Source organism: Lotus japonicus, chromosome 4 (genome assembly GCF_012489685.1).
Source record: "Lotus japonicus ecotype B-129 chromosome 4, LjGifu_v1.2".
Taxonomy (NCBI): domain Eukaryota; kingdom Viridiplantae; phylum Streptophyta; class Magnoliopsida; order Fabales; family Fabaceae; genus Lotus; species Lotus japonicus.
Genome location: NC_080044.1, coordinates 2,437,998 through 2,465,311, shown reverse-complemented (window position 1 = coordinate 2,465,311; position 27,314 = coordinate 2,437,998). Strand labels below are relative to the sequence as shown.

Genomic DNA, 27,314 nt, shown 5'->3' with positions numbered 1-27,314 from the left:
TTAATCTGCATAGTCATCTTCACCATACTCATCATCTTCATAGTCATCATCTTCATAGTCATCATCTTCATCTTCACCAAAGATACTTTCATTCTCGTCATCCCTTTCAAAGCTGCGATTTTCATACTCAATGTCTCTTAACAAAGGACATGTCAATCTGTTGTGCCCAGCGACCTTGCACGCGGTGCATCTAATTGTACGCTTGGTAGTTAATCCCGAAGATGACGCTCTTGCATGAACTCGAGGCCTCCTAACAGGTCCCGTGTTATTAACATTCCCCAAACCAGCAGCAGTGGCATCAAAGTTGTTGTCATCCTCATCCTCTGTTGCAGAATTGCCTTTTAATAAATGTATCTCATGAGCAATTTTTTCCTTCACTTTGTTAAAATGTTCAACACTCTTACTAGCTAGCGTACACAATTCTCTACATGACTCTACAAGCCAAACATATCTAGCAATCACGTCAGATTCCCAAAATATTGAGCCTTCCATTACTTCCCCGTTATAACAATCCTTTGCACCTTTAGTCCATCGTTTAGAGACCAGAGAAATAGGCAATTCAGTTATGTGGAGAAAAACAAGAACACCCAATATATGCTCGCATGGAAGCCCATATGTCTCCATCTTTTCACAGGAACACTTGAACTCATCTGAAACTGGGTCATAGTAAACATTCCAAGCCTTGGACTCCATTCTATATTGTACAACCTTGTAACGCTTATCTCCCGTGGCACGTTTGAATTCTGTCACAATCATCTCTGATGCAAGGCTAATCACGGGGACAAACAAATTAAAAACCTCAATAGTAAGAATTCTTGCCGCTGACCTTTCCAAACCCCTAAAATTAGTTTGCAAAGGCAGGTCACCAAAACCAGATTTGAAATCAGCTTCTAATTCCTTGAAACGCATGTACGAAAGACAACGATGGAAGTGGAGAACAAAATCAGTCAAGTTGTACCTTGATCGGACAAACTTCAATAGTTGGGAGTGAAAGCCCTCACACCTTGATGTTGTCCTAAAACCAGCAAAAAACTTCCCACGAAAGTAAGTTGCAGCCCACATTTCCCTCTTGTCATACATTTCACTAACCCAAGTATTGTTCTCCAATTCAAGATCTGTCACCATTGTTGCCCACCGTCGCTTGAATTCACCGATGCCATAGTCACTTAACATACATGTCCTGAACCTATTCAAAAATTCAGGAATCCCAACCCTTTTATTTGCAATTTTAAGCAAATGCCATGCACATAGTCGATGGTGAGCATTCGGAAAAACTCTCCTAATGGCGTTGCGCATAGGCAGCGCTCCATCAGTAATGACAGCGCCCGGTAACTTCTGGTTCATAGCTTCAGCAAATTGTTCCAATAACCAAACATAGGTTTGTTCAGATTCAGTCACAACAATTGCAGTGGCGAATATAATCGTTCTGTTATGATGGTCCACACCAGAAAATAGCACAACGGGTCGGCGATACTTGTTCTTCTTGTAAGTTGCATCAAAAGCAACAACATCTCCAAATACTTTGTAATTGTATCGACTAATGCCGTCACACCAAAACAAATTTTCAACTCCATGCTCAGCATCCTCCGTGTGCCTCTCAAACATTAGTTCATCGTTCAACCCCAACCATCTGATATAATCCACAGCGTTCTGCCCATCTGAACATTGTGACCGCCTTTGTTTGGCAAGCTGATTTTGCATATTCTTCTGTCCAAACCCCACTTTCTCATAACCTCCGCACTGGCTGGCAAACGAATTAAATATTTGAGGTGCACTTATACCTGACTTCATAAAACTATTCATTGACATAATGTCGGCAGTACCCATTTTCCTATGAGCCGCCAACAAACCACCGTGCTGCTTCGGCAGAAGGTCATGGTTATGTGCATCTTGAAAACATGTAACATACCATCGCTGTGAAGGAGGGTCAATGTGCACCCGGAATTTGGCATCACATCCACATCTAAAATCAACCTTTTGTCGTCTCAATCTCATTTCATCACAAATTCCCTTCTCTTCACGAAATCCTTGTCGGTGGCACAAAAAGGTTTGCTGGACAGCTTCCCCTTTTCTATTTCTGCGTATGGTTCCTCTACGGGCAGAAAAACCCATGATTCTTCCATACCAGTGGTAGAAATCATAAGCAAGCTCCACATTTGCAAAATGAAACTTCGTCACTTCAACAGGGTCTACACAACTGAAATCTAACTGCAAATAGTCTTCTTTACTGTTGATAGCTACAAGATTTGGTTCCACTGACTCTTCTCTATGCTGCTCATCCTCATCATCTTCATGCAAAACATCTTCATCTGTATCGAAATGACACTCGTTTTCAAAGTCCACAAACGATTCCTCATCAACGTAATCTTCATAAATTCCAGCCTCATTTTCAAAAACTCCGTCTTCATCAGAGATGAACATGCCTTCCAAGCACTAGAGAGACACAAAACAATAAAATATTACACAACACATATGGTAAAGGCAAACTAAGCAAAAAAGGGCACATCACAAAGGGGAATGGAATGGACTACTTCATTATTACCGTTTCACTACCATTTTCCACTGTCCCTGTTGTAAAATCTCTTACCGACTCGATCTCGATCTCGCTCTCTTCAACAACCTAAAATCCTGTAATTGTAAGACTAACCAGATACCATACCATATCATAATACATAAGCCAACAAAACAAACTATTCAACTGCATACCTCATCACTGGCCCAATTTCTCCAACCATCTTCCCTTTCATTCTCCATTTCACGAAGACCTTCAACCTACAAAGAGTAGAACAGAATTTTTTAAAGGACACAATAACCATGAAGCTCAAACTTGCGAACATAACGATCAATAACAACCACGAATATCATATCATAGGATGAAAATCTTACTTACCCACACAGCTAACCACGAATCAGAGATCAATTGCGAAAACTGACGCAGTATATCAGGTATAACAGGACTGAACACCACCACAGTAGAGAATAGTTCGTCTGAAGAACACCCACTTTCTGCCTTTTAGATTAACACACAACTCAATTAGAGACCAACGCGACCTCCAATTGCAAAAAGAAGGAGAAAACAGGATTACTAGATGGAAGATTGAACAAATTTTTTCACCCTAACCCTAACATTTTCCCGTTCCCTCCTCTTGCGATACCTCTTTCCCAAATATCCTGCGATATATTACTTTTCCTATTTTATGTACAATATGTTCAAAAAAAAATTGTAAACAGTCCCGGTAAACCCGACTGGAAGTCGCAGGTAAGCAGTGGGGGGCATGGGTGAACCCCCTTTCGTAAGTGACACCATAGCGTTCACCAAAAGAACTTAACTGCATACATACTTTTATTTCTTAAATTTAGCTTCTTGCCATGGATTGTGTATGGAAATTAGATGATGCATTAAAGAAAAAATGGTTAAATTAATCCTTAAAAGTGTTAAGTATTGATAAGTTCATCTCTAACATAAGAAAATACTAATGCGGTCTTTAATTGTGTAAAATGTCGGTGAAATTAGTCCAAATGGTCAGACAAAACGTTGATCAAGTATGTAGACACTAAGACCCGTTTGGAAAAATAGCTTAATATAATCTATTTCAAAAAATTTATTAAAATAAATTGAAGCATAACCTTTTTTTTTCATAAGTTGTACTGAGTAGTTTATGGTAACTCTCCCAAACATTTATTACACAAGAATTTATGCTATCCGATAAACTCAAATAAGTTCTCCCTAACAGGACCTAACTTGACCAACATTATGGACCGCTGACCGTATTTCTTAAGTTGCCAATTTTATTAGCATCCAACACTTACCGTTGGAGACCAATTTAACCATTTACTTTGAAAATAACATGAATGTTCTGTTGTAATTACAAGAAGCTGTCTTAGTTTGAAAAATTCAAGCTCCTTAACTCCATTTGGAGACTAGTTTGCTTCCCACTTTCAGATTCAAGGTCAATAACAAAGTCTTCAGCTGTATCACTATCAACATTTGAAATTTCCACCCCAATCCCACAAACACGTTTGCTCAGCTGTCTCATGTTCAAACCTTAAGACCCCCAAAACTTGACCACAGTTTCATATTTTCTTTCACTTCTTCATATATACCCAAACACAAACCAAACAAACCCCTACTCTCTCAAACAACAAACTGAAAAAAATGGGAACTGTTTGGCTATCCAAACTGGTTGCAACCACCATGTTAGTGGCGGTGTTGGGTTTACTAGCAGAGGCTCAAATAGAAGCCAAGTTCAAGTGCATCTCAGAGAACGCCACGTGTCACGCACTCGCCGACTACTCTCACCCAAACGGCACCACCCTCCGCCGCATCCAAACCCTCTTCACCGTGAAACACCTCCCGGACATTCTCGGCGCCAACAACCTCCCCGCCAACACCACGCGCGTGGCTCCCGACCAGGTCATCAAAGTCCCCTTCCCCTGCCGCTGCAGCAACGGCACCGGCCTCTCCAACAAGGTCCCTCGCTACAAGATCAAGAAAGGGGACACGCTGTATGACATAGCCACCACCGTTTTCGCTGGTTTGGTGAAGTACCCGCAGATCCAGGTGGCGAATGAGATCCCTGATGCGAATAACATCACCGCCGGGGACACGATTTGGATTCCTCTGCCGTGCAGCTGCGACGCGGTGGCCGGGAGCAGCGTGGTGCACTACGCGCATCTTGTGCAGGATGGGAGTAGCGTTGAGTCCATTGCGCAGGAGTATGGTTCCACTCAGCAGATTCTTCTCTCCCTCAATGGGATTAGCGACCCCAAGTTGCTTCAGGCTCGTCAGCTGCTCGATGTTCCGCTCCAAGGTACGAATTAATTCTGAAACTCAGAAGCTACTCATGAAAGCTCGTACTCTAAATTGATTTTTGGCTTCCGAATCGATTATAGAAATGTTTGTTGAGTATTTACTAATTCAATTCCTTCATTAAATTAAATTTTTCAATTCACTAAATTTTAGTTAGATGTTATAGTTTGATATGCCTAGTTGAGTTGTATTAAAGCGATAGAAGAATAATTATTGGTTAAGTAATTGATGAAAAAATTGTGATAAGTGAAAATAAAACATAGGAGGTGAAATATATGATATTAAATGAAAGTATAAATGAGATAAATAATCTTGAAAGGCAAAAGTTTTGAAAAAATGGTGAAAAGTTAAAACAACTGAAATATTTGTATAGGGAGGGAGTAATAATAGCTTTTCATACTTAGAATTGATTTCTGACTTTAGAGTCAATTATAAAAATTCATGTTTCCAAACATTCACTTATTGAATTCACTAAATTTTTGTTGTGTTGTGTGTGGCAGCTTGTTCATCGAGTGTGAAAAATGATTCACCGGACTACCCTTTGCTTGTGCCAAATGCTACCTATGTTTATACGGCTAAGGAATGCGTCAAATGCAAGTGTGACTCCAGTAACAATTTCAGGTGAGTAGTAGAGTCACACAACCAATCAATTTGACTTTGACCACATGTTTTGATGTTTAATTTTGGCTTAATTGCACTTTTGGTCCCCCAACTATGGCCTTCCTGCGAAAATCGTCCCTAAACTTCAAAATTAGCAAAACTCGTCCTTCAACTATACACACAGTTGCACTTTTGGTCTTCCGTTAGCATTCCGTCAGAAATCTAACTGAAAATGATGACATGGCCTTTCTTAATTAATTTTATTTTAACTGAAAAAAAAGTTTTTTTAATTAAATAACAACAGGGTTTGACAAGTTGGTTTTTATTATTATTATTATTATGCTTCAAGTCTCCACCGTGTTCACCATCAAGTCTCCACCGTCTTCACCATCAACACAGTCCTCCTCCATCTTTTTCATTCTGATCCCAAATGCTTTGAAGGTCACACCTTTCCTCCTTCAACCTTTCAAATCCCTAACTCAAATGCATCCAAACCCATCAAACCCTTCCAAGGCGCCACTCCCTCAATCGGAGCTCCCCTCACCGAACCCAGATGCAACCAGATTGTCCCCACCGTGACACCACCAGATCGAGAACCGGGACTGAGGGATCGAGCAGATCAAGAACCACCGTGACACCACCAGATTGAGAGTCTGCTCTCTGTTTTATCTTCTTCTCTGTTCTGCTCTTTGATTTCCTAGGTTTTTATTCTCTCTCACCACCACCACCACTAGATCTGCCATAATCGAACCACCACGACACCACCCTCAACCACCACCAAACAAATCCTTCTTCCTCCTACCAAATCTGGGTTTTCGGAGGCTATTTTAAGCATTTTAGTTTTTCGATCCATCAAGAGATTGTGAGGCTTCAAGTCCCTGTGCAAGATTCCATGGCCATGGCAGAAAGCAACGCCCTTACAAAGTTGGCACATCAAGCTTTTGACGGTTTTGGGTGGGACATTTTGTCCAGTTAGACGGAAAGTGCGAATGAATTTCTTGAGATTGGTATCCATGTACTCAAAGACCAAGTACAACACTGTTTTCCCTTCCTTACTCTGACCTTGTTTAAATTCCATAATTTGTGTTGTTGATTCATTGGAGATGAACATGGAGGAGGATTAGATATTAATGATTTAACGCAGGGTTTAACCCATCTTCTCCATCTTGGTTCTGCTCTGGGTTATACCCTCCGCCACCTCCTGAACCAGATCTGCGTGGCGAACCAAAATGACAGTGATGAGATGGTGAAGCTTGCGGCCATGGGAAAGAGAGGAGCTTGGTGGCTGGGTTATTAATATTTTTCAATTAAAATATTATTAAATAATACCACATCAGCAATCTGTTAGATTTCTGACGGAATGCTAACGGAAGACCAAAAGTGCAACTGTGTGTATAGTTGAGGGACGAGTTTTGCTAATTTTGAAGTTTATGGATGATTTTCGCAGGAAGGTCATAGTTGGGGGACCAAAAGTGCAATTAAGCCTTTAATTTTTCATTGCTTGTGTTTAGTGACTTTAGTCAGAATTGAGCTTATGAATGGTTTAATTTGTGCTCCACTTAGATTACAATGCGAACCATCCCAACACAAACCAATCAACGATTGGTCCGTTTGCCCATCCATGGAATGCTCAAAGAACGTCTTGATTGGCAACACCACCTCCACAGATTCTTGCAACCGCACAATTTGTGACTATGCTGGTTATAGCAACTCCAAAATCTCAACCATTCTTGCAACACAGAACACTTGTGCTGGTTAGTAGTACTTATAGCTGAAACAATAAGCGGACATACAGATTTGTCCGACACCTTTCCGATTGTGTATGTCCGAAGGGTGTTCGTAGAAATCCGTATAGTAATGGCTTAATGTGCACATGTTCACTGACATTGCTGATGCCTAATTAATGATTCTTGTTTGTTTTTTTTTTTCTGATTGTTTTCAAATAGTGCCGCCGAGTGGTTCAGGAACATCAAGTGGTTCTGGTTCAGGGGATTCTGGTTCAGGAGCATCAAGGAGCAACTTGCATGGCTGGGTTTGGAGTAGTCCTCTCATTGTCATTCACTTCCTCCTCTTCGTTGTCTTTCTCTTGTAGTAAAATACCCTGCCACTATTTTGTTTCTTTCTAATGTACAAGTCCCACTCTCTGATTTTGTAAGTTGAGATAGATTGTTGTGTTGTGAGTGTTGCCACAGCTGAACCCTTTTGTTTTCTTTTTACTTTACAATAATTGTAACTCAGCTTTAAATAAGAGTAATAATATCTTCTTTGATGCGTTGCAAAATAGTATGTTTTTTAACCATAGCTATCCTCTTTGGAGAAATCATATTTAACCCGAGTAGAGTAAAGATAAAAGATGTTCCCAAAAACATTATCTTCAAAAATTTGTTTTTTTATTTCAAAAATTCAAATGATCACTGCGGTCAACACACATAAAATATAATAAGTTCTCCTTTAGGAAAATATTAAGCGTTTATGACATATGCGCTTACTCATAAGTTATTTTAAAAAATTTATTGAAATAAAATTAAAAATAAATTATATATAAACATAAGCTCTTTTTCATAAGCTATCTTGAGTAGCTTATGAAAACAAGTTCAAATACCATAAGTTGTTTGTTTGCATAAGCGCTTATGCTATCAAACAAAATCTAACAGTAATCCACCTTGTTATCTAATAATTTTGAGACCTCACTCTGGGAGAGGGGTTTGGATCCTCTCATGTGTAAAAAAACTTGAGAGTGTCAAGTTTTACCATCTCACCATTAATTTTATTTTATTTTATTTTTCATTTATTATCTACACAAAAGTTAATGATGAGATGGTAAAACTTGACACTCTCAAGTTTTTTTACACTTGAGGATCCCGGCTCCTCTGGAGAGTGAGGTACTCAAACCACACACACTCTATCAGGAAATTCCACGTCAGCTTTTTAATAACAAAAACCCCTTCTCTCTCTTATTTCCTGAAGACGTGTTTATCACGCGCTAAGGCTGCTCTTGGTTTTCCTCTTATTCAATTTCACTCTCCCGAATCAAATCCCTGAATCATCTCTCAATTTCGGTTATCTATCTTTCAAATAATGGATTTTTATCCCGCAAACGAAGAGCAATTTCGCTTCTTCAATTTTGAATCGCTCTATCCTCGGTCCATGTGTTTCTGTATGTTTCAGGATTTCAATGTTTTCAGGATTTCAATGTTTCTGATAAGTCTGATGAGATTTACGGAGGGTGCTATTACAAGGGGACACATGGAATTGTTGTTATTGATAGAGATTTATATCCAATTCCAATTGATACTATGAAAATAGAGGTGAAGGCAAGTATGTATACTACTTAACAAATTTCTTATGAATGACGTTGAAAATGAGATAATGACTTTGTTGAACCTTTTTGTTAGAAACAATTCTTAACCATTCATCTGGTATTTCAGGTGAGTAATATGTTAGGTGAGAAATAGCTTGTATTAATTGAGCTTCATGAGATCAATGAGATTAGACTGCAAAAAGAATTAAAGTCAAGGTGAGTGACAATTCAATTTTTTTTTTTAATTTGAAATTTGCTTCTGATAAAGTTTATATCTGGATGGGGTCTGAATGCACCATTATCTTGGATGGGTTTTCAGATCTGAATGCAAGTTATGAGGTAGATATGGGGATTGAGGTTTGAATGGACCATTATACTCAACAAGATCAGGGAGTAGAACAAAGAGACTGTTAAGGGCCTCGAATTCCTGATGGAGGATTGGATCAAACATTTTGAGGACCTAGCTGGCTCTCAGGTAATTAATGGTGTGCTAAACAATTTGGTCTTTTCATTTTTTTTCTCTTGGCAAATAGCTTGAATTTTTTTTTTCTTTTTAATTATGTTATCAATTTGTGAAGTGAATATATGAACAATTAGTTGTTTGTGTTTTGTATATTCTCATGGGTCTGATAAATAGGATTTGGACAATGTTAACTGTGTTATCAATTTTTTGAATATATATATAAGCAGTTACGTTGCAATTTGGGGATGTATGGAATGAAAGATTTGAGCATTGTTATGCTCCATCAAGAATTTGAGAATCACCAATCTTTGTTGCTCAAGCTGGATAATGGTTGGGTTCCTAGCTTTAAGTGCTCACTGTAATCTTGGTTGCCAGGTGAGGATATTATTAGAAAACTAAAAAAACAAACAAGATGAAATTTGAGGATTGTGACACTTTTGTGTGCTGCGTAATTGGATGTAATGATTCACGGAGATATAACTTGGTTGTTGTCTTCTCTGTATGTTAGACTGTTACTCTATCTGTTAAGTATGGTGTGGTAAAGAAACATATATTATTTTCCTTAATGAGCTTAGGCAGTGAAGTTCATTATCTCAACAATGTGAATGCAATTTTTCAATTACAGACACATAATGTGAGGGTGGAAGTAATCTGATTTGTGATTTTAATAATTCCAATATACTTCATAGATGATAGAACCTTGGCTCACTTTTGCTCATCTTGTTTTTCTTTTTTCTCCTTAGCTATCTCTCAATATGAAAATGAATTAGCTATCTCTCGTGGATGGAATAGAGGACACGGCTCTTACTCTTAAGACGACTCTGTTAGGTGGCAGTGTTACACAAGAGGTCTAAAGAAGATTGATAGTTTCAACCAATGAATGGGTTAAGAACTTGGAGATGTGGAAGAATTGAATAAGCAATCTACCTTTGATGCTTATTGGGATACGGTTGAAAGCGAAAATGTGGTTGACAGTTCAACTATTTCTTCCATTGATCAGGATTTTAGCATAGTTGATTTGTCCTCAAGCTGGAATTTGAAGGCTCAAAATTAAAGGGATTTTTTTTTATATTGTGCTTGGTATCAGTTTTGATTATATATATTGTTCCTGATTTGTTGTATTGCCTTTTTTTTCTATTTATTTGTTAGCTCAAATCTGATTATATACTTCTTCATTTATTTAAAAAAAAAAAAAAACTCTTACAGGATCTCATTTCCTTAATACACGATAAGTTGGATTGAAGTTTTTGATAAGTTGAATTGATCCCAATTGAACTTTCTTTAACGCTTGACTTTTTAAACATGAATTGTCGAACACTAAATTAGTACATATTCTCTTAAATTGCACGTTACTAGCTAATCCAATGTGCCCATTGATATCTTCGTGCTGCTCCCATAGATGGAGCATTGCAGACTTTGAGGTATCTATGTTTAAATTAACTTTGTATACTTATTTATAAAAGTAGGTTGTAGTAGTGTGTCAAAGAAAGTTTCAGTTTCTTATTTTATCTCATTGGAAGAACTACACATTGAAAATTGCCATAGCATGCTATCAGTATTCACTATATTTATTTTATTTCATTGAAAGAACTAGACATTTTAATTCATCAAGTACCATTTATGCTATATATACCAGTTACTAAATATCAAGTTAAACATATTATAAAATATTTAACCACTACACAAAAATTAAAACCCTTATTAAATTTTTTAATCATAAAATCACCCGTGCATTGCACGGGCTACATACTAGTATCTTAAAATGCCTTATCTGTTAAGAACCCAGACAAAAATTCATTGCAGTTCAGTTCAGAGTTGATAGTGATTTCATGAACGCAGTCTCTGATAATCATGGATCAAATTCAACACAATTTCATCAACGTGGGTACCCTGAAACTCCACATAGCTGAAATCGGAAGCGGTAAGAACCATTAGGTGTTCCTTGTTGGGAAAGATTTTGGAGTTCGTCCTGCATATCTATTTTCCATTCTGCACCCGGAAAGGGTCTTGGGAGTTATCACTTTGGGTGTTCCACATGTTCCACCAGGCCCCTCTGTGTATCACAAGTACCTTCCTGAAGGCTTCTACATTTCGAGATGGCGGGTAAATAAATTCAACTTCATTTGACTCTTCAGCTATAATGATTGGTAGCCTCAGCTCATGATCATAACTTTGTTTGTGTAATATATCAGGAACCAGGGAGAGCAGAGGCTGATTTTGGACGCGTTGATGCGAAAACTGTTGTGCGGAATATTTACATCCTTTTCTCAAAAAGTGAAATACCAATAGCTCAAGAAAACCAGGAGATCATGGATTTGGTGGAACCAGATACCCCTCTTCCCACTTGGTTCACAGAGGAGGATCTCGCAACTTACGGATCTTTGTATGAGAAATCTGGATTCCGAACTGCACTGCAGGTTCCATATAGGTGCTTATTTTTTCCTTTGTTGCCTTGTCTATGTGAAATGCTACCTTACTACAAAACATGGTTCCTGGACCTCTCAGGGTTTCTGATATATGGGTAAATTGTTAATGGTGGATTTGTTTTGTTTGGTTTGCATTTGTAGGTCATTTGGTGAAGACTTTAACTTACCAGATCCTGTGGTCAAAGTTCCAGCACTATTGATAATGGGTGACAAGGATTATGTTTACAAGTTTCCAGGAATTGAGGATTTAACAAAGGGTGAAAAAGCAAAAGAGCTTGTTCCCAATCTGGAGACTATATTCATTCCTGAGGGAACCCATTTTGTTCAAGAACAATTTCCAGAACAGGTGAATCAGCTTATACTTGCCTTCCTCGCCAAGCACACTTGAAATTGGACTTTCACATGTTATATATGTGTGAATTGGGAAATGTAGAATGTGGGGAGTTTGCCTAAATGATTATAAGGTTGCTTGTAGAACTTTGATTAGATGCATTTCTTGGGAATGGAACTCCTGAAATAAGCGATTCTGATTTCAACGTGTCCTTTGTTGCTTTGCAAACTATTATCAAGCATGCCCTAAGTCTAGTTAATTTCTTTGCATAATTTATAACCACTACACTACACTTGTTCGAAGAAAATTAGAAAGACCAACACAAAAACATGCCAGAAATTTGATTTCAGCAGAAATAAGCTGTATGAGCGAAGAAGAAAAAAATCAAAAGCTGAAACATCACTGCATTTGTTTTTATACATTATTGAATACAATAACTCTATCTTCCTTCTTATTGTTCTACCACAAAGGAGACCAACCCTTTAGCTTCCTTCTCACTCTCCACAATGACCACATTATCTGACACATTGGTCACAGAGTGTGCTAAAAACTTAGGCTCTTCTTGAGCATAGAATGAATACTGAAAATGACTAATCCGATTAGGAAACACCAAAACTGATGAAAAATCAGCCACCCACTTTGTCCCATTTCCACTCACAGTTAACTTTCCAACGGTTGATCTCAACCCCATGCCATTCACATTGTTTCTATCAATCACCACTTGATCAATGTTACTAAACTCCCCATCAAGCTTCACAATTGGAACCTTCTTATTAGGATCACCACTAAACATATTACCCACAATGTTTAACCCCAAAACTTGACCCTTCACAGATTTCACTAAAACATTAGCATCCCCTAGAAATAGCCCATTAGTGACATGAACTTGAACAGGGTCTTCCATGACTATACCAGTGTAATCAAGATAACAGTTATCAATTCTAGTTTGTGAATTCCCTGGCAATTTCACTAAGATTCCAACGCCACCAAAATATGTAGCTTTGTTATAACAGTGCACTCCTGTTAGAATGTTAGCTTGGCCCCTCAACACAACACCAATTGCTGCTGAGAAAATTGCAACATCTGTGACTGCATTGTCATTACTAGCAAGATCAATTGCAACCCCTGAGAAATCCCTCTCACCTTTGTCGCCGCCAATGGTCGGATGTTGCCCGAGAAAACAACTTGATATGAAGGTTTCGTGTCCTTGCTGGACCAGAATTCCTTCTGTGGCGAAATGCAGAAAGAAGCAGTTGTTGATTCGGATTCTGGCAGAATCGATTATGAAAAGCCCTCCTCCTCTGTAGCTTGAATCGAAGAGGATGTCCCTGAAGGTTATGTCTTCGTAGTAAATTGCATTGTTTTGGGCCTTCATGTCGTTTAGTCCTTCATCATCTTGGGGAGATTCTGTTCTATCAAGTTTCTTGGAATTTGATGACCATAGCTCAACTAGATGCCGGTCACCAGGAAAAGTATCAGACGCTCTCAAGGTTCCTCCTTGCACCTAATAAATCATAGTTTTCATAAAGTTCAGATGCAAAGTAGATACATGTTAAAGGTGAAAAAATACTTCCAAGGGTTACACCATAGTAATGCTAATGATTTAGCTATTTTGGCAAAATTAAACATAACTTTTATGGATAAAAAATGCATGTTTGATTTTGATTGTACCTGTTCATAATAGTGTATTTTAACACCTAGAGGTTGGTCGAGGGGAAAATGAGAGTCTCGTATCTAACAAATTGTATGTAGGTTTGAGTCTCTACTCATCCCCATGGAGTGTCGTAAGTGTAAGTATATTGTTATTGCTATGTGAGTTCGATAGTTTTTCCTACGTTGTACTGTGATACCTACTTTTCACTCTAGATTTATTGAGGGCATGAGTGGAGTTACTACCCAGCATACAGCTAGGTTTCTATGTTGTTCCTCCCTTCCTTTTGTATCAAAGAAAGATTAGTTTGAAAATTTCCACAACAAGTTTTGAATATTTTGACGAGGCAAAGTGCAGTTAGAGAAGGATTGATGGTGAGGTTCAATTAACTGCAAATTGATAATGGATCATTCAAGGTTGGTGGAATCAATGAGGCATGCAGGCGTAGCAACGTGTAACGTGCCTGTTAGTTCATCAACCCCAAAATTCAAACTCTGTTTTGAAGTTGGTCAATGAATTTAATTTGTTGCCTTCTCTTACTCCTGAGAGGCTAATCTTTTCTGCAAATTGATATGCTTCCTTCTCCAAAGATTCTTGTTTCTTGGAATTATTATCAGGCCCGTCTACCAAAAATTTAAGGTGGACATAATTACTCCCTTTCTTTTTTTACACTCTATTACTGATGACAAATGAAAAATTGAGTTAAGTTTCAAAATAATTCAATCGATTTCAAATGAAGATATTGCATTTCATCAACATTTAATTGCTACTTTTATACTTTCACATCTTTTTATTAATTTTTCACCTTAAATAAACTTGATGAAGTAAGTAAGATTGCCAGAAGAAATAAATGATCGGTAGAAAAAGTAGAAAGATCTAATTAATAAAGAGTTGCGTGATGATAATAGAAGCACTAAGTAAGAATGTCAAAAGAAATAGTAAATGATAGGCATAAAAAGAGAAAAGGTCTAATTAATAATCTCTGTCAACTTTCAAAAAATGAAAAGGAAGTAGTATGAGTAAAAGTTTATGAATTGAATTGTTGAGCTAAAAATTATGAATGTCTGAGGATTGAATTGATATGATAATAACCTTCAAAAAAAATATTAATAATGATAATAACTTATTTAAACATGATGTAATAATTCTAACAGAGTCCAAAGAACAAAAACGAAGATCATGAAAAAAAAGAGACATATACTGACCAGAACATTGGCACCCCCAGATGAAGGGAAAGTAATGGGTTTGCTGATTCTGTAGTTTCCACCTTGCAAATCAATCACAACACCTCCCAAGTCATTCAACCCTGCTACCATTTCAAGAGTACCCTTCTTCTGCAACTCAAATGCATCCTCCACAGCTTTCAAAATGGCATCACTGCTCTCTTCTGATCCTGTTGGGTCCGCACCATATTCACTCAAGTACAACACCCTTCCCCTCTAATAATAACAATACACATTGAAGCAAAAAAAAAAAAAAAAAAAAGAAGCATAGAAAAACTATTACTGTTTGTTAGTTTCATGGGAAAATTCTAGAAATCAGTAGAAAAAAAATTTAATGTAATGTAGCTTACCAATTTTGTTTCTGAAGAAGCAGGTGGTGATGCTAAAGGAGTACTAGTAATTAGCTTTTGCTCAAGTTTGTGCTTGAATTCATGTAGCTTCTTCTCTCTGTTGGTGAAACTGAAACTTGTAGCTGCCTCAACTACCACCAATAATAGTAAGACAAAACACACCACTGAGAATCTCATACTTGACACTGAATTTTCAGAAGATATTTGCATTTGGTCTTCTTCTGATAAACAAAACAGGTGATTGAGTTTCTTCTGGAAGAGACTATTTGTATTTGGTCGGTATATAACTTTTTTTTTCCTTTTTTCTTTTTCAGGGTTAAAAGCTAGGTGAGCATGAAAAGTGAAGGCCCATGTGTTATGCTTTTAGTACATTGAATTGGTGGCCTCAATGCCCTTGTAAGCTTTGAAGTAGACACGGAAGCAGAGGCAGGTGTGGACATTTATATATAGTTGCTAGGTACACCCTATGTGCTCACCTATTTTGTTCACCTATTTTGTTTCATGATAAAGAATTTGCTCGCACTTCATTTTACTAGTAAATGGAGTATAAAGAAAAATAAAGAAAATAGAGAAAAATAAAAGATGTTATAAATGATCTAGTTGAAAGAGAAATAAGAAAATGATATGTAGATAAAGTGAAAGTGTGAGTGAATTGGAACTCTTTATTTTATTATTCTCAAAATATTACATAAATGTCTTTAGTATTTTGTCGGCCGAACAAACCACTAAGCCCTATAGCATTCTGGTCGGCTCAACTAATTACACGGTTGGTGTTGGTTATGTTGTCGGTCAGAATGACTAGGTACTAGATTACATCGGAGCATGATTTTTCACTCTTCTAATATAACTAGGAAGATACAAATGATTGACCAGTTTTCTAATTGATTAGGTAACTATTATAAATATGTTTGATTGCACTATAAGCAAGTCATGTGGCTCATTTTTTCTCTTGTAACTCTTTTAGATTTTGAGATTTTCTTTCTCTCATCTTGAACTGACTTTGGAGTTGGAGTATCTTTTGCAAATATATCACTTATTGGAGACATCTATTGTACTATCGTGCTCTCTACGACGATCATGCTCTTTGTTCTTTCTAGATTCTAGATTGCGTCAGGAGAGTATCTGCAGAAGTCACTCCACTGAAATCAATAAATAAGCAAAGAGAGAATCCATGAGTCTTAGAAGAACTCAAAAAGTGCAAAGAATGAATAACATATTATGTAAATGAACAAAGGAACCTAAATTTATAAGCTCAGTGTCCATGTTCGGAGTCTCTACAAATGTGAGGGAAGTCTTTTAAGTGGAAATTTAGAGCGCACGATTTAATTGGTGTTGTCGTGCTTAAGTGGTTTATCTCGACTCTTTACTCGACCGCTCGGACGCTTTGTCAATTGAGCCAAGTGGCTAACTAACTAACTAATGCCTCCTTGCCCTTTCCACTATGTATTCACTCGTTATGGTCTTCATTTAGGAAATGTCATCAACTCCTAAGACTTGATATTAGTATGATTGTGTTCTTGAGCCGTTTGTGGTTGTGTAGTTTTGCGGCTTAGCCCCTTCATCTTAAAATAAAATAAAATAAAATAAAAAATCTTATTTCTCTTTAAGTATTTCCTTCACAAAACCATATATAGCTTCAGAGAGGTGAGTGATGCTGTTTTTCTTTCTCTCTCAGAAAGTAAGCATAGCTGATTCAAGCAAGTGCATTAGCCAATTAGGACAAGATAAATAATGAAGGAAAGGAATAAAGATGGATTGGAATCAAAAAGCTAAAAATAAAGGGAATTGAAAATCACTTGTAAAAGCCTAAATTCCAATATGCAAAGGCGGTGATAGCCTAAAGTCTGTTGGGTACATATTCGATTAACTTTATTTAGTAAAGTAATTATTCTTCTTTTCTTTCTTATTTATTAAATACTGCTTTCCCTAAAGTGATTTTTTAGGGAAGGGGTAAATTGGGCACTTAGGGGTGGCAATAAGTCAGGCGGCCCAACAGGAGCTTGAGGCTTGGCTTGTCAGAAGTTTGTTTTGGCTTGGCTTATTTAATAAAAAAGCTGAGCTTAAGCCTTTTAAAAGGCTTAATTAACTAAACAAGTCAAACCTAAGCTATCATAAAAGCCTATTTGGCTTAATAGGCCGGCTTGTTTATCTATTATTTTTATTAATATTATTAATAAATATAATATAATATAATAATATACTATGTTTTTAAAACTGATATTTACTTTACTTTGTATAAAACCGTAAGTCCCTAACCTAGACTAGAAGCCTTTTAGAATTTTAGCACAGCACAAGAGGTACAACAACCGCAGGCAAGCACGCAAGCAAACCCTAAGCCCCTAACTGAGGTTTTGTTCTTTGAAATGCAATGATATATATGTTTTTTTAATTTAAAAATGAAATGCAATGATAATATAAAAATGCATATGAGCCTGCTAGTGACCTTCTTTAGATGAAATTGTCCGACGTTTGTTAAATAGGCTTTTAATTAGGCTTGCAGGTCAAGTCAAGCTTTATAATAAGTCAAGCCAAGCCTTAAAAGTTGGCTTGTTGACAGGCCACAAGCCAAGCTTGGGCCACGAAAACACAATCCAAGCCAGGCTTGGGTCATTCAAAACTTGACTTGGCTTGGCTTATTTTCATCCCTAACTAAATACACCAATAAGTTTTACATAAGTTCAATTAAATTTTATGATCCGTCCTGTCAAAAAAATTATAATCCGTCCCATCATCATTAATTAAAATTTTAAAAATAATATAATTACATGAAGAGATGCAACTTTGATTTTTTTTCTACAAAGCGCCGCGTAGTCGTCACCTCACATCGTCCCTTAACTATAAGGCTTAAGATTGTATGATTTGTATCTTTATTCATAGGAGTGGAACGCACTTTATAACCGGTCATTTACGATTTGGTATGCAAACACAGACGATAATGAATTATTCATTGTTGTCTGCGGTAGATACCTTGAACTCACAAAAAATAAAGATGCAACTTTAATTTATTTTTCATCGGTCTTTGTCTTTCATCATATTTTCACTCAGTTTAATTTTTTTTTCATATTTCTCTCTTCTTTTTTCATCACAATATCGATCATGTTTCTCACATTGTATTTCTATTTCTATCTATTAGATATAAATGTATTAGTGTAATCTAGATGTTCACGTAAAGTTTTATCTAAATTTGTAGGCTTAAACATGTTTTAGTCCTTGACTTTAAAGAGGAATCAAATTTGATCCCTATAAAAAACCATTAGTAATAAAATTCTGAAAACAAAATGAAAATAAAAAATAATAATCAAATTTGGTATGAAAGTAAAAGCATAAATGTAAGAAATATGATCAAATAGAGTGTTAATAGACCAGATCTCATAGAAGACAAAATGTAAATGAAATATAATAATTTAATTTAGTATGAAAGTTAAGACTGAAATATAGGGAATATGATAAAATTCAGTGTTAATAGATTGGGTCTCATACTCTCATAGAAGATAAAATGAAAATAAAATATAATAATTTAATTTGGTATAGAAGTTAAGACTAAAATCAAGGGGATATTATAAGATAAAGTCTTAATAGATTATATATTATTGAAGATAAAATGGAAATGAAATATCATAATTTAATTTGGAATGAAAGTTAAGAGTTAAATGAAGGGGATATGATAAAATATAGTGTCAATAGATTAGTAGCATAGAAGATAAAATGAAAATGGAATATAATAATTGGTTTAATTACTCTGGAGGTCCCTGAAATTGTCTGCCGTATGAAAATAAGTCCCTGAAATTTTTTTTTCCGATTTCGAATCCCTGAAATTTTTTTTTAAATCAGAATAAGTCCCTACTCGTGTTTCCAGCCTATGTGGCTCAATTTTTGCTGAGTCATTTATTCCACGTGGCTTTTCTATTTTTTTAAATACACATATATTAAAAAAATAAAATTAAACATTAAAATTTAAAATTAAAATGTTATTAACCTAATTAACCCTAAATCTAATTAACCCAAAATCCCTAAAAAGATTTTAATTTTAAATTTAAATGTTAAATTTAAAATTAAAATCTTATTAACCTAATTAACCCTAAATCTAATTAACCCTAAATCACTAAATCTAGTTAATCCTAAAAGATTTTAAATTAAAATTAAAATATTTAATTTTATTTTTTTAATCCATGTGTATTTAAAAAAAAATAGAAAAGCCACGTGGAATAAATGACTCAGCAAAAATTGTGCCACATAGGCTGGAAACACGAGTAGGGACTTATTCTGATTTAAATTTTTTTTCCAGGGATTCGGAATCGGAAAAAAAAAATCCAGGGACTTATTTTCGGGATCTCCAGAGTATTTAAGCCATAATAATTTAATATGATATGGAAGTTAAGACTAAAATAGAGGAGATATGATATGATAGACTGTAAATACATTATATCTTATAGAAGATAAAATGCAAATGAAATATCATCATTTTATTTGGTGTGAGATTTAAGTTTTTTTTTTAAAAAAAATGTGTCAAATTTAAGAATGAAATGAAGGGGATATGATAAAATACAATGTTATTAGATTAGATCTCATAGAAGTTAAAATGGAAATGAAATATAATAATTTAATTTGGTATAAAATACAGAATATCAAAACAAAAAATGATGAGATATAGTTAGATGTTAAACCCTTTTTCTATCCTTTGCACCAAAAAAGAAGATGTTAAAATCCTTTAATTTGGCCAATACATGTAAATAAACTTAATTTAATATTGTAACATGTTTTATAATATGCGACAATGACTTAAACGATATCTTAAGTGATAAGAGTTAGTGGACATATGGGTCGGGAGGGAGTGATCCAAGGATCAATCCATGAAAGTCTGTAGTTTATCTTTCCGATATGAAAAAAAACACACAAATTCATTAAACAGTAAAGATTATTGAATTTTTGAAATAATACACATGAACTTCCAATTGGGAACCTCAAAAAACGACTCACCAGGTTCCTACACTCTTGGGTGTGAACATACAACTTCATTCTCACACCCACAAATCTTGTGTCGAAATGGAGAAGATGCAAATGAGAAATGTGTTTTATACCTATTCTTTAGTAACGAAAACTCGTTTTCCATCGTTCTCATTCGCCTCTAAACTCTCTTCCTTCCCTTCTCGATCGAGATTGGTAATCATATCATCCCTTATATGTCCGTGCCCCGTTCTCCTACGTCTCAGAACTCTCATCCTTCCCTTTCACAGCCGCGATTCAACCAACCCTATTCTTTCTCTGCTCTCCTCTTTCACACTTCCTATTATTCGTTCCTCACCATCACCATCACGATTTCATTTTAGGGTTCCTTGGGGTGCCATGATATTCAATGTAATCTCTAAGAATAGCATAATGCGATGTCGCCCATAGAATATACGCGCGAATAACACTTAAAATTGATATAATATGTGAATGACAAATGAGAGAGATGACCGCTAAAATAATGACACATAGGTATTGTTTTAACTTTTGCACTTGCAATTAAAAAACTCACAAATCTATTATGAAAAAAAGTTGTGTACTACTAAAATCATACTTAGGAATTTTTTATATTTTTATGAATTAATATTTGATAAAATCTCATGAATCTAAACAAATTTTGATGTATGAAATGAAGCACTGCATCACTGCAAGGAACCGACAGAAACCCAAAGCACCCATGGATTCAGATGGCTGATCTGAAATCTGAAATCCCTATATGACACCAAAGTTTGAATCTTTTTCAATTTTCCATAACTGGGTCTGATTCACCACCATTCACAATGTCATCGTTTCTCCACCAACGAAGCCTCACCAACCCGCTTTCGAATCCATTTCCAGTTTCATCTCCTTCAACCAATTCGAAGAAACCCATTTCGATTCTGGGTCCAACCACCCTCCTTGCCCTCTTGGCTCTCATGGTGGTGCTCGGTGTGTTGTGTCCATGGGTGGGTATGCCCTATGGTCTCTCCTTTACCTCAAAACCTGCAGTTTCCAAATGGGGTCACTATACATTGGAACAAGCACTGTCGTTTGTGGCAAGAAATGGGACTGTGATTGTTTGTATTGTGAGTCAGCCTTACTTGCCTTTTCTCAACAACTGGTTGATAAGTATCAGTATGCAGAAGCGGCAGGACATGGTTCTTGTCATTGCTGAGGACTACTATTCACTCTATAAGGTGAATGAGCTTTGGCCTGGTCATGCTGTGCTTATTCCTCCTGTGCTTGAGGCTGAGGATGCCCATAAGTTTGGTTCCAAGGTTTGTGATTCAGTGCAGTTGCTAGCATTTTGTTGGATTCTGCTTTGTTAGTCTTGAGGATTTGATGGTTGATATTGGTTTTTGTTAATTGTCTGTTTTGATCCATATTGTATTTGGGTATTTCATCTAGTAATAAGGACTTGGAGCTAAACATAATTTCCTTTTTCTAATTATAAGAAGTAAGAACTTGATTTTGTACATGTCTGGATACGCGGTGAAAAACTACGGTGAGCCAAAATCACGGTTGTTCCCTTAGCTTTTGGGGGTGATTTTGGTTTCACCGTGATTTACTACTGTGTATCCGAACTTGCAATTTATTAATTATATGTTTTTACTTGATAATGTGCTATCATTATCTGGTGGGGTGGTGATTTGATTAATTGTTATTATTTCTATCCGAGATGCAAGTTTTAATGCTTATGTCTGTAGTGGTGTTAATTATTGGATCCATATCTTTCGCTGTGGTGCTGAGTTTTAGAATGTATGCCTTTTTTTTTCACTGTCTAGGGTTTCTTCAACTTTACAGCCAGGAGGCCAAGCCATCTGCTGAAGATTTTGGAGCATGGATATAGTGTAATGTACAATGATGTTGATATGGTTTGGTTAGCTGATCCATTTCCCTATCTGGTAGGGAACCATGATGTGTACTTTACAGATGATATGACTGAAGTAAGTGTTCTCATATAATTTCATTTCTTTTAGGATCCATGTCAATTATTATATTGTAATAACTCCAAGCTACATCATTCCTGGAAACTTGTTTTTACAATAATGCTTTTACTGTAATTCATATTGGATCTGTCGATTCAAAGTGATATGCTAGAAAAACATTTTACACACTCTTTACTATTGGATTAATTTTATTTGGGTCCCATTGAATAACCTAGAATCATTTATATTTAGTGGTACCTACATGAAATTCATTCAGTCTAATAAAGAATGTGCCGAGGAGGGCGTTGCTAACATTTCTCTTGGTTGGAAACCTTTAGTTAAAACTAATGCTGGTTTTCTCTGGTTTCAGCTTGTGTAACTCAATGATATATGATGCAGTGTATTTGCTCTATTATTTTACAATACTGTAGTGCAATCTTGTAAAAGTGTGTGGGTCGTAATTATTAGTATTATTTTTATAAGACATTTAATCTAGAATACACTCTGATTCCCAAATAGATTTTGGTTATTATTTATACATGTTCAGGAATTCCATACTACTGGGCCAAACAATTAGAATATAAGACTTCAGATTGGTCTTTCTTTATCCTTCTTTTCTTTCATCTACGTTGACCTAGGAGTAGCACTAGGATAGGCAGATAATTTTGTTGTGGTTAATATTTAGAATTTAAACATTGTTATCAGTACTCTGTATCCTGATATAACTCCATTTTGGGAATCTATGATTCAATTATGCAGAGATCATGAGACCCATGGCAGTACTTGAAATGGACATTAAGAAGTTCAATGATATACGTCTCCTTCTTGTCATGCCTATTAGAGATTATAAAAAATGATTATAGATGTTTTCAAATAATATCAAAGGAGATTCCATTGTAGTCCATTTAGGGGCTTGCTGATAGTGCCCTAAGGTTTATCCACAACAGTGTTGTAAATTAGACTCTGATTCTCTTTGGTTTTGTGTCTGAATTTGTGTTGCAGTTCTATATTGCCTCTGTCCTGTTCTTGTATTATTGACCATATTTTTCATTTCTTTGTGAGACCAGATTAAACCATTGAACCACTCTCATGATTTACCCCCACCAGGAAAAAAGGGCCGCCCGTACATATGTAGTTGCATGATTTTCCTTCACCCCACTGATGGATCAAAGCTAATTTTGAAGAAGTGGATTGAGGAGCTTGAGCTTCAGCCGTGGTCTAGAACTAAGAAATCTAATGATCAGCCTGCTTTTAACTGGGCTTTAATGAAGAATGCTAAAGAGGTTTGTTGCATTTTTCTTATTTCTTTCCAGTTTTAATAACTTCTGCACATGAATTATACTACTATATCATGGCAAGTTTTGCCTTAAGATTTTCTTTTAGAGCAATTTGATCATCAATTAGGATTTTTGTTTCTGATAGAGTGACATAGCTCATGCCATTATAGGACTGGTGTTAATTAGGATATCTGTTTCTAATTTCTGATAAAGTAGGGAAGTGCATGGTGCATGCCGTTATTGGCCTCAATGTAAGTCCTATCCTTTAAACTTGACAGTTTAACTGGAGTTAGGTTACTATATTTCTTATCCAAGTGTTACTTCTATTTTCTTTCCATGACAACAGTTATAAAAATTCCTAGATCTAATACTATAGGTGACCCAATTAAGCGTCCTTCCGTTGTGGGTTCTAGATACAACCTTATCTCCATTTTAGTTGATGGGTTATTTGTGACTGATTACCATATTTTCTGGTAGCTGGTTTTACTGAAAGTTGGGTTTTGAGCCCAATGGTCTTGAGGCTGCCCACTAACTTAGTAGTGCGAGGCCTGGTTGTTTTGCTATTATTCATGGTTCTTTGTGATTGATCAGGCATTAATAATAGTTTAAATCCTGTTTTCATATTGGCATTGATTATTTTTTGTTATTGTTTTATAAATTCAGTTACTTCCTTTTCCAATAAATGGAATTTGTACTTTTTAATTTTATTGAACACTGTCTTGCTGATAAATTTTGATCATATTATGGTAGGGTAGTGGGGTACCATGGATGATTTGTGTGAATAGAAAGAAGATATGCAATTTCCTTTGTTAACCCCTACTTGACAAAAAAAAGCAGAAAACAGGAAATTGTCTTTCATTTTCATACTCAACAAAAGAAAACTTTTTTGTCTGTGTTTGCTGCGATGCACTATGAAGTATGAATAACAGGCACCTATGTCCTTTTATGAATGAAATGCTGAAAGTAAAAGGACAAGTGCATTGGCACTGGAAAATGTACATTCTATTCTTCCAAGCCCAGCAACAGGCCTGTAGTTCGATTCGGCGATCTAGATTCAACCCGAACCGGTGGTAAAGGCTCCAATCCAACAAACCCATGATCTTGATAAGGTCAATGCCCAAAAAATTTGGACTTAGTTGGCTATTTAGAAGTCCCATCCTCAGCTATTACCAGTCATAAATCCACCATCCTATCCATGATTAGTGGTGTGATATCAGTTGCAGGGTACCATCATCTATATATTGCTGATAGTTCACTGAAGAAAAAAAAACATAAAATAAGTCCTTGAACACTCACTTTAGCTCATTCAAGATTCAACAACTTTGTTGAATTGGGCTTTTTCGTGTCCAATATCACATTCCACTGCTCGTGTATGTCGTTTTGGTCCCCAGATGTTCTGCTCCATTAGTCCTAAGATTTGTACTAAAAAACATGATCTCAAGTCTGTTATATAATCAGTTTTAAATCACATACATTTGCTATCAAGAGTGAGTGAATGGGTTTATTTTGTTCTTTAGAACTAGAACATCTCAAATGCAGATATATCATGTGTTCATCTCTTAACTTGATTCATTTATTTTCCCATTGCAGGTTGATTTGTACCTGCTTCCACAGCCAGCATTCCCTACGGGTGGATTATATTTCAAGAACAAGACATGGGTTAAGGAAACTAAAGGGAAGCATGTTATAATTCATAACAACTACATTGTTGGTTTTGAGAAGAAGATAAAGCGGTTTCGTGATTATGGCCTCTGGCTGGTGGATGATCATGCAAAAGAGTCCCCTCTAGGTACATTATGATCCTTGGTAGATAACACAAGTTCGTAGTCCACTTTGGTCCAAGAATTTAGACTCAGAACGTGCTTTCTGTCAACAAGCTCATCCTGCTTGTTTGGTGGATGTTTTCTGAAGATATTACAACACAGTGTTGGCTGAATGAGGGGTTGGAAAAAGTCTTTTGTTTCAATTTTGGGAAGAAGAAAGATGCTTACAAATGGGTGTATTTTACTTCAGGTCCCAGAGAAGAAAAGGGTAGAATATATTTGGTTCTTGGAGTGATACCAGATGAAGAGAAAGAAAATGCTCCCATCGTAATCAATATCCAATGAGCATATTCATGAAACATATTGTATTTTTTGCACTACTTTTAGGGTTTCGTCTACCGTGTGTCAGTTTCAAACTGACACACGGTGCTTCAGTTTTATATCATCCATAGGATATATTACTAAATAAATCAAGGGCTCAGATTTACTCATATTTAATTTCAAAAATTAAAGATTTACTCAAATTAAAATATGCATTTACGATAATGCCCATTTCACTATCTTCTTCCCCTTCCCTGGTGTTTGCTATGGTTCAACCGGACAACTCTCTTTCCTCCGGTGAACCACCACTGGATTTTATCCTAACAGAAGAAGAATCTAACTCATAACTACAAAATAGAAGAAACAAGCCCAAATGCTTGTTTTTTATCCTAATAGAAGAAGAATCAAGAAGTAACATCAAGACTTGAGCTGCTAAGTCCCTGTAGCATATGTTAAATCTGTTTCATGCCTCTAAAATTTTCTTCTGATCAAGATTTCACCATGCATATGGTATCATATTGGAAATCAACAAATAATTGCGATTTTAACCACACATCCAACAAATTAAAATTCTATTCCATGACAGCAATTCCTCCAGCAGCTTTTATGTTTTCTATTATATCATTTGCCTCCTCTTTTGTGACTCCTTGTTTAAGCAAAACGGGTACCTTTTCAACAAGATCTTTGGCCGTGAAATGGCTAGGTTGGAGTGCAAAAGAGAAGGAGAAGGTGAGAGGATCATGGAAGGAGGAAAGGTCGGAGGAGGTTGTGGAGGGGCGGAGTTCGTTGGAGCGGCGGTTAACCACCAAGGCTAAATCTCAGATCTGGAAAGGATCAACCTTTCGAAGCTTGTTTGGGTTTGTGAATCTCAGAAAGGCTCAACCATAAGAGATATTGCGAGGGACAGAGCCTGATTTGGTGGTGCCGGTGAGGAATACGGCGGCGCCGGCGAGGATGACGGCGGCGCGGTGAGGAGTCTGGGTGAAAGCTAGGGTTTGGGAGTTTGGTAAAGTAATCAGAAGGTGGAAGATGGAAGAGATTAGAGAAGGGTTATTTCTGGAAAATCAGTATTATTAAGAGGTTATTTTTGTACTTTCACGTTTTTTTTTTGTGAAGTATGGTGCTTCACTTACAAACAGACTCACCGTAGACGCAGCCTACTTTTAGGCATACTATTTGGAACTTCATTCTATAACTTTTGTTGTTTCAGATTATGTACATAGTTTAAGAAGTCTTTAATTGATCACTTAATATATTTTGACTAAACTGCTTCTAATATACCTCATCAAGTTCAAATCAAGTTCACTTGCTCACACATTGATCAATTGAAGAAGAGTTCCACTTATAAGTTATAACTACCAACTGGTAGAATTCTAGGAGATCAAAGCATACATGACAGGTAGTATCCAGATTTTGACTTCACCATTCTAGTTGAGTTGAGCCTAGCACTGAGCTCAACTAGTATTGAACCGAAAAAATTTGGCTTAAAATCATTAACGATGAAATATAATGTGAGAGAATAAATTCAAGGAAAAATTATAACAAAAATGCGTTTGCCGGGAGTCGAACCCGGGTCTATTGCTTGGAAGGCAATTATCCTAACCGTTGGACTACAAACGCTTGTTGATATAAGTGGCTAAAAGTATTTATTTAATAGACATTACTGCGCACAAAAGTGCAACAAACCGTTCACACACGATCAACTGATTTTGCTATCAAAATGGTGCTAGATAATTAATGATATGAAAGGAATTCTTAGACTAAACTTTTCCATTGAAAAGGCTTTAGCCCCCATCATATACAAGCCCAAATAAAACTGTTTTTAAGCACTTTATAGAGAGGAATGCAAATCAGGTAATACTCCTTTTCTAGTCCTTGCTCCAA

The 27,314-nt window shown here is 36.3% G+C and overlaps 4 protein-coding genes, 1 non-coding gene and 1 pseudogene across 5 annotated transcripts; 3 read left to right on the top strand and 3 right to left on the bottom strand.

Annotated features, from left to right (window-relative positions):
• LOC130710739 (protein FAR1-RELATED SEQUENCE 5-like) lies at window positions 1–4,037 on the bottom strand. The gene is made up of 5 exons (XM_057560089.1): window positions 3,938–4,037; window positions 2,891–3,006; window positions 2,707–2,772; window positions 2,543–2,620; window positions 1–2,433 (listed from the first exon to the last, which is right to left on the bottom strand). Exons 1-5 carry the CDS (start codon window positions 4,035–4,037, stop codon window positions 1–3), a joined length of 2,793 nt encoding a protein of 930 aa, XP_057416072.1.
• Window positions 3,844–7,691, top strand: LOC130710755 (lysM domain-containing GPI-anchored protein 2). The gene is made up of 4 exons (XM_057560107.1): window positions 3,844–4,811; window positions 5,311–5,431; window positions 6,974–7,164; window positions 7,357–7,691. The coding sequence occupies exons 1-4, from the start codon at window positions 4,157–4,159 to the stop codon at window positions 7,500–7,502; spliced, it is 1,113 nt and encodes a 370-aa protein (XP_057416090.1). The 5' UTR covers window positions 3,844–4,156; the 3' UTR covers window positions 7,503–7,691.
• Window positions 7,692–8,244: 553 nt separating this feature from the next.
• Window positions 8,245–12,136, top strand: LOC130710757 (uncharacterized; annotated as a pseudogene).
• A 173-nt stretch (window positions 12,137–12,309) lies between these two features.
• Window positions 12,310–15,647, bottom strand: LOC130710754 (polygalacturonase QRT3-like). Its single transcript, XM_057560106.1, has 3 exons — window positions 15,156–15,647; window positions 14,788–15,021; window positions 12,310–13,435 (listed from the first exon to the last, which is right to left on the bottom strand). Exons 1-3 carry the CDS (start codon window positions 15,363–15,365, stop codon window positions 12,383–12,385), a joined length of 1,497 nt encoding a protein of 498 aa, XP_057416089.1. The 5' UTR covers window positions 15,366–15,647; the 3' UTR covers window positions 12,310–12,382.
• Window positions 15,648–20,771: 5,124 nt separating this feature from the next.
• Window positions 20,772–25,600, top strand: LOC130710756 (UDP-D-xylose:L-fucose alpha-1,3-D-xylosyltransferase MGP4-like). The gene is made up of 4 exons (XM_057560108.1): window positions 20,772–21,418; window positions 21,926–22,087; window positions 23,137–23,352; window positions 24,937–25,600. Exons 1-4 carry the CDS (start codon window positions 20,942–20,944, stop codon window positions 25,144–25,146), a joined length of 1,065 nt encoding a protein of 354 aa, XP_057416091.1. The 5' UTR covers window positions 20,772–20,941; the 3' UTR covers window positions 25,147–25,600.
• Window positions 25,601–26,978: 1,378 nt separating this feature from the next.
• On the bottom strand, window positions 26,979–27,050 carry TRNAG-UCC (transfer RNA glycine (anticodon UCC)). Its single transcript has one exon. It is a non-coding gene; the product is annotated as a tRNA-Gly (tRNA).
• Between the last annotated feature and the right edge of the window lie 264 nt (window positions 27,051–27,314).